Source organism: Dipodomys ordii, unplaced genomic scaffold (assembly GCF_000151885.1).
Source record: "Dipodomys ordii isolate 6190 unplaced genomic scaffold, Dord_2.0 Scaffold42, whole genome shotgun sequence".
In the NCBI taxonomy this organism is placed as follows: Eukaryota; Metazoa; Chordata; class Mammalia; order Rodentia; family Heteromyidae; genus Dipodomys; species Dipodomys ordii.
In genome coordinates, this window is record NW_012267258.1 from 2,031,959 (window position 1) to 2,039,082 (window position 7,124).

The following is a 7,124-nucleotide window of genomic DNA, read 5'->3' on the forward strand; positions in this document are numbered from 1 at the left end:
GGTAGAGCGCTCGCCTTGAGCTGAAGAGCTGAAGGACAGTGCCCAGGCCCAGAGTTCAAGCCCCACGGCCGACCAAAAAAAAAAAAAAAGCCAGGAGTGGTGCTGTGGCTAAAGTGGTAGAGTACTACTAGCCTTGAGCTGAAGAGCTGAAATACAGTGCCCAGGCCCAGAGTTCAGTTTCCATGACTGACAAAAAAGAAAAAAAAAAAAAGAAATGTGCCTTATTTTTTAGTACTTCGTTAGCTCAACTCTAGATTTTTATTTTATTTATTTTTTATGTTTATGTGGTACCAAGGAATCAAATCCAGGGCCTCTTTCATGCTAGGCAAGCACTCTACCACTAAGCCACATTCCTGGCCCAATGAATATTTTTAGTAGGTGTGCAAATAGCTTTTCTGTGTCATGAGATGACTAAACTGGCAGGAAATGAATGCATGCAGTTGGCACATTCAATGGAAGAAAAAATAACCTTATAAAATGATTTCCCACAACCTTCATCTGGGGGGTATCTACTATAAAACTCACCAAAAAGACAGTGTAAGATTATACACATAACAAACATGTATGCACATGTAGCATGAGATTTCTTCCCTTATTTTCCTTCATTTTTCCCAACTTCAACTGAAGCATTGCATAAGTCATTGGAAATACCAGGTGCCATAAAGACACCATAATCTAGAAACAGCTTTAAGAAACAGCAAATTCGATAGGGCATAGAGTTCTTTATACTTGATAGTTTAGATTCTCTTTGTGGCACCAGGTGAGAAAACCTCCTGACAACCCTACTTGTAGAAAGAACTTAAAACACAGCTTTTGGTTTAGGACATTCATCAACAGAACAACAATGTTTGTTCTAGTGTTGAAAGGACCTGTTCTTAGTGGAAAGTGCCTAAAATTTGGGGTTTTGTTGTTTTTTTATTTTTAAACCAACTTTTTTTTTTGGGGTCCGGTCGTGGGGCCTGAACTCTGGGCCTGGGTTCTGTCCCTCAGCTCTTCAGCTCAAGGCTAGCACTCTACCACTTGAGTCACAGCGCCACTTCCGGCTTTTTTTTTTTTGCTCATGTGGTGCTGGGGAATCGAACCTAGGGCTTCAGGCATGCAAGGCAAGTGCTCTACCACTGAGCCACCTTCCCAGCCCCTTGAGGAAGTTTTGTAAAAGTCTATCTTATCTTACCCCTAAAGAATTTCTCAGTCCCCTAACAGAATACAGTTGTTACTAGGAACATACTCTGGAGGAGTGGCTCTAGAGGAGGGACTTTGAGTTGGATCATGAGTCAGCTGATGGGCTGTCACTGGGTGTACTGTAGTTCTGGCTGCAGGCTCCTCCTTAGAGATGAGCCTCCAGAGCAGTAAACCCTAATCTGAAATGGCAAACCTGAGTAATTAGTCACACTCAATTTCTCTGAATTAGTCCAGTGGCTATCACCAAGAACAGAAAGGTACTAGATTGCTAGCTGACTAGCAATCTCTGTTGACTACAGATCTAGTAGAAAGTGAATTTTGCCAGGCGCCAGTGGCTCATGCCTATAATCCTAGCTACTCAGGAGGCTGAGATTTGAGGATCATGGTTCAAAGCTAGCCCAAAGGAGAAAGTCCAAAGTCTGTGAGACTCTTATCTCCAATAAACCATCTGAAAACCAGAAGTGGCACTGTGGCTTAAGTGGCAGAACACTAGCCTTGAGCTGAAGAGCTGAAGGACAGTGCTGAGCCCAGAGTTCAAGCCCCACAACCAACAACAACAACAAAGAAAAGAGTTAATTTTAACCTTCTGCCTTCAAGTGTCCTTTGCAAGAAAGAAAAATTATTACTTTTATTCCTTATGCCAGTATTAGTACATGCCTTTTCAGATGATTAAACTATAATGCAAAGTAGAATAAGGTATGTCTTTAGTACAATATATGATTTTTATGTTCAGAAAATGTTCTTGAAAGTCCTATGCAAAAAGGCTGTTTTGTGGTATCATTAAGTATGATTTCAGTTTTTATATGTACACATCACCCCTGTCTCTCTTTCCAGGATGGGCCTTTATGTGTATGGTCAGTATATTTTCTTAATTATTGGCACTTGGCATTTCCTTCCTCCTGCTCCAGAATGGTCTTTTCTGATAAACTCACAAGCTTTGCATTTCCACAAGCTCTGCTGCTACAAGAGTGAATCACAAGAACGTTGTATGCAGGGGATGGTTTGTGTGTGTCCACGTTCATGTGTCTGTATTCTAATGAGTGTCCAGTTTGATACTAGTGTACAAATATTTAACTCTGAGGTATGTGTCCACACAGCTGCTTTTGTCATTTCACTGGTCGATGGGTTTTGCTTGTGAGTGTTAGGGGTTGATTCTGAGAATTTTTTTTTAACATTCCAAGTTTATTTGAAAAATGTGCTATGAAGAGAATGGAATGGTAAGAATTTTTTTAAATTATGGTTTATTTTTATTTTGTAGAATGAGTTGAAAGCCAGTGGTGGTGAAATCAAAACTCATAAATTGGAGCAAAAGGAGAATGTGCCCCCAGGTCCTGAGCTCTGCATTTCCCATCAGGAGGGAGAAAAGGTGGGTTGAAAGTCTGATGTTTAGTTGCCCAAGGAAGCATGTGTTCTAAATTAAATGCTTAAAATTAGAAGCAACTCTAATTCTAGTCTGCACAGTGTCTGGGAATTTTGTAACAGCTGCCAGGACAGATTGTCATTTTTGCAGGTCACATAATTTCAGTTGGGGAATTCTTCAACTTATAGCTGACCAATAATGGGCCTTCATTGGAAAATTCCTTTGCTCAGCAAATGCTCAGAGGGCATAGAGCTAAAGTGACTTTTAAAAATCTATTTGAAGACAGGCACGGGTGGTTCATGTCTGCATTCCTACCTTCTTAAGAGGCTGAGATCTGAGGATTGCAATTCAAAGCCAGATCACGCAGGAAAATTGTAAGACTTCTATCTCCAGTTAACCACTGGAAAAGGCCAGAGGTGGAACTATGGCTCAAACGGTAGAATGCTATCCTTGATCATAAATGCTCAGGCCCTGAGTTCAAACTCCAAGACTGGCATGCACACCACACACACACACACACACACACTCACACACACACACACAATCTGTTTGATTAAAGAAATTAAACATATACGTTTTGGGCCTGAAAAAGTGGCTAGGTGGTAGAGTGCTTGCCTTGTATGCATGAGGCCCTGGGTTTGATTCCTCAGTACCACATAAGTAGAAAAAGCCAGAAGTGGTGCTGTGGCTCAAGTGGTAAAGTCCTAGCCTTGAATTGAAGAGCTGAGGGACAACACGCAGGCCCAGAGTTCAGGCCCCACAACTGACAAAAACAATAAAGAAAAAAATATATATATTTTTACATTACTTGCATATTCTTAGTGTATGTTTAACATGATTTTTGTAAGTTTTTTCTGTTTTATTTTGAAACAGAAACATTTGGTTTTTTGTTTTTGTTTTTGTTTTGGTCAGACATGAGGCTTGAACTCAAGGGCTGGACACTGTCCCTGAGCTCTTTTGCTCAAGGCTAGTACTCTACTACTTTGAGCCAAAGTGCCACTTCCGGCTTTCTGATGGTGAATTGGAGATAAGAATCTCATGGACTTTTCTGTCTAAACAGCTTTGAACCACAATCCTTAGATTTCAGCCTCCTGTGTAGCTACCAGTGTCCAGCTTTGTTTCATATTATTAAATGAAATAATACATGTAGCGTGACCAGTCCAATATCAAACACATGGTAAATACTCAGTAAATATTGGCTGTCATTATTCTAATTTATTTTATGCCATGTTAGAATTCCTGTAATGGAAAAATCATAGGAAAATGACCATGCTGACATTCAGGAGCAGTCAACCAACAATTTAATCTTCATTGTAAATGTTTTTGGTACCTTAGACATCCTGATATAAACACTCAATATCTCCTATAAAATCTAACATGTGAATGAAAGGGTATTACCTGACAAGTGTCACCTGTTTACTCTTCATGATTTTTGTATATGAAGAGAATACCAAAAAGTTCAACAGAGCAGTACAAAGGAGAGAGACAGTGGTAGAACAACTGCCTAGCAAGTGCAAAGCATAATTCAAACCCTACTATCACCAAAAATAAATGATTTCTTTTAAGTAATGGGGGAAGATAGCTAATGGCTCACATCTATAATCCTAACAGCTGAAGAGGTTGAGATCTAGAGCACTGGTTTTGAAGCCAGCCCAGACAGAAAAGTTTTCAAGACTCCATCTCCAATAAACCAACAAAAATCTGGCTTAGAGGTGTGGGTTAAATGGTAGAAAGCCAGCTGTGAACAAAAAGGCCAATTGGGACCATTTTGAGGTATTCAATTCAAGCCTCAAACTGGCAAAAATAAATAAAAATAAGAGAAAAATTAATTTGGTGATTTATGGGGGAAAAGATACATACGTATGGGTAAGATCTGCCATCTTGTTAACTGTTGCATTTTGAGACTGGAATTTTTTTTTTTTTTGGTCGGTCTTGAGGCTTGAACTATGGCCCTGGGCACTGTCCCTCAGCTCTTCAGCTCAAGGTAAGTGCTCTACCAATTGAGCCACAGCACCACTTCTGGTCTTCTGGTGGTTAATTGGAGATTACAGTCTCATGGACTTTCCTGCTCTGGCTAGCTTTGAACTTCAATTCTCAGATCTCAGCATCCTTAGTAGCTAGGATTATAGGTGTGAGCCACCAGCACCCAGCCTCATACTGGAATTTTAAAATCCTGTTTTAGGCAAACTATCCTTGAAGATGGTACCGGAGGTCAGTTTTAGATAAATTTTTTAACAGAAAATCTTTTAATAGAAAGATATTCTGAGCTGGGCGCCAGTGGCTCATGCCTGTAATCCTAGCTACTCAGGAGGCTGAGATCTGAGCATCCTGGGAAGGAAAGTCTGTGAGACTCTTATCTCCAATTAACCACCAGAAAACTGGAATTGGAGCTGTGGCTCAAGTGGTAGATCTACTCACCTTGAGCTGAAGAGCTGAGGGACAGTGCTCAGGCCCAGAGTTCAAGCCCCACGACCAACAACAACAAAATACATTTTGTTGGGAAATGAGATTCAGGAAGAAAAAGAAAAAGAATAGTTCCCTTATTTAAATACTTTATGCTATCTTAGAGTATATTATGGTGTGTGTCCACAGGTTATGCTGTCCTTGACATAGGGGGTTGTGTTTTGCTTTGTTTTTAAGAGTAGAATGATGTGGTTAGGAAGTTCTTTTATAAAGAGAGATGATGCACACTTTTGGCATTTGAGTGCAGTCTGTTTCTCCATTACTTTGTAATTGAGAGGCATGTTAATATCCTCATAAAAGACATTTTGCTGCCTCCTGTTTAAATGCTCAGCTGTTCTGTGCCTGTGCTTTCCCCCAGGCAGCCAGTGACTGAAGTCAGCAGGTTTTTATGGCATTAACAGCAGTTTTTTCTTTTATTTTTAATGTGATTCTTAATCTTCCCCTCTCTCCTTCCTTTCTTCCTTCCTTCCTTTCTTCCTTCCTTCCTTCTTTTCTTTCTTTCTTTCTTTCTTTTTTTCTTTCTTTCTTCCGTTCTTTCTTTCTTTTTCTTTCTTTTTTTGTAGGTTTCTGCAACTGAAAATAGCCTGGCAATTCATTCCATCCCAGCTGAAGATAACTCCTGTAAGCATTTTCTCTAAGCTCTAAAGGGTGAAACTTCGTTCTCTTACCCATATTTGGTTCAGAAGTGTCCTTATTGTTGTCAGTATTGAGAAAGTAACTTACTAAATCCAATAGTTCAAATCTGATTGAGTTTTCCATTTGGTTTTAGGAACTGATGTTTGAATGCCCTTCACTCACTTGCATGACTAATGAAAAAGTTAAATTTAAATAATTCAAATCAAATTCCATTCGAGACAAATGGAATACTTTTGATACTTCTCTCATTAAATTTTTTCTTTTGCTAAACTCTGGTGTATAAACTATATTTGAAGTTTCATTTCAGTAAAGATTGTCATTTTTTTTCTTTTGCTTGCCAGTCCTAGGACTTGAACTCAGCGCCTAGGCACTGTCCCTGAACTTCTTTTACTCAAAGCTAGTTCTCTTCCACTTGAGCCACAGCACCACTTCTAGCCTTTTCTGTTTATGTGGTACTGAGGAATCAAACCTAAGGCTTCATGCATGCTAGGAAAGCATTCTACCACTAAGCCATCTTCCCAGCCCGAGACTGTCAATTTTTACAGAGATTTTTTTTTTTTTTAAACTGGAAGTAGAGGGGCTGGGAAGGTGGCTCAGTGGTAGAGCGCTTGCCTTGAGGTGAAGAGCTGAGGGACAGCGTCCAGGCCCAGAGTTCAGGCCCCACGACCGGACCCCCAAAAAAACAAAAACAAAAAAAATTGGAAGTAGTGATGTGGCTCAAGAGATAGAGTATTAACTTTGAGCACAAAAATTTGGGGACAGCATCCAGGCCCTAAGTTCAAGCCCCAGGATCTGCAAACTCTTCCCCCCGACACATACCAAAAAAAAAAAGTAGAATTTTGTCATTATTTTATTCTATTTTGGAGTCACTTTAAGTCTGGCATCTCCCAAAGACAAAAATGTCTAGTTTTCACCTTTCTGTGTCCACTTTTTATTCTGATTTTATATGTATCATTTCAAAATATACATGAAGTTTTAGCTTGTCCCCAAGCAAATTAGTTTACTAATTACTGCATACTCCATAAGTAAAGGAGAAGTTTGTGTTGAACAGATTTCTAGTAATTCCTTCCTTCAAGTTTCAGAGAAAAACTCTTACTGCCTGAATCCAAGAACATTCCTTTCACAATCATTTGGCTTGAACTAGGAATTTTTCTGATTTTGGTTAGGTTTGCAAACCAACTTTTAAAGAAATATTCTTTGGCTTGGAAGGTGGCTCAGTTGTAGAGTGCCTTGCATGCATGAGGCCTAGGTTCTATTCCTCAGCACCACATACACATAAAAAGCCAGGAGTGGAGCCGGGCGCTGGTGGCTCACGCCTGTAATCCTAGCTACTCAGGAGGCTAAGATCTGAGGATCGCAGTTCAAAGCCAGCCTGGGCAGGAGAGAACGTGAGACTCCTATCTCCAATAAACCACCAGAAAACCGGAAGTGGCACTGTAGCTCAAGTGGTAGAGCGCTCGCCTTGAGCTGAAGAGCTGAAGGA

General features: G+C 40.1%; 1 protein-coding gene across 3 annotated transcripts in view; it reads left to right on the forward strand.

Moving 5' to 3' along the window:
• Lima1 (LIM domain and actin binding 1) overlaps window positions 1-7,124 on the forward strand; it is a 67,463-nt gene that overhangs the window by 24,856 nt on the left and 35,483 nt on the right. For all 3 annotated transcript variants that reach the window (XR_001175164.1, XM_013018789.1, XM_013018790.1), the window contains exons 4-5: window positions 2,441-2,548; window positions 5,569-5,626. Coding sequence is in view for 2 of the 3 variants with exons in the window: in XM_013018789.1 (XP_012874243.1) it covers window positions 2,441-2,548; window positions 5,569-5,626 (166 nt within the window). In the remaining variant the exon portion in view is untranslated. The remainder of the gene's footprint in view (window positions 1-2,440; window positions 2,549-5,568; window positions 5,627-7,124) is intronic.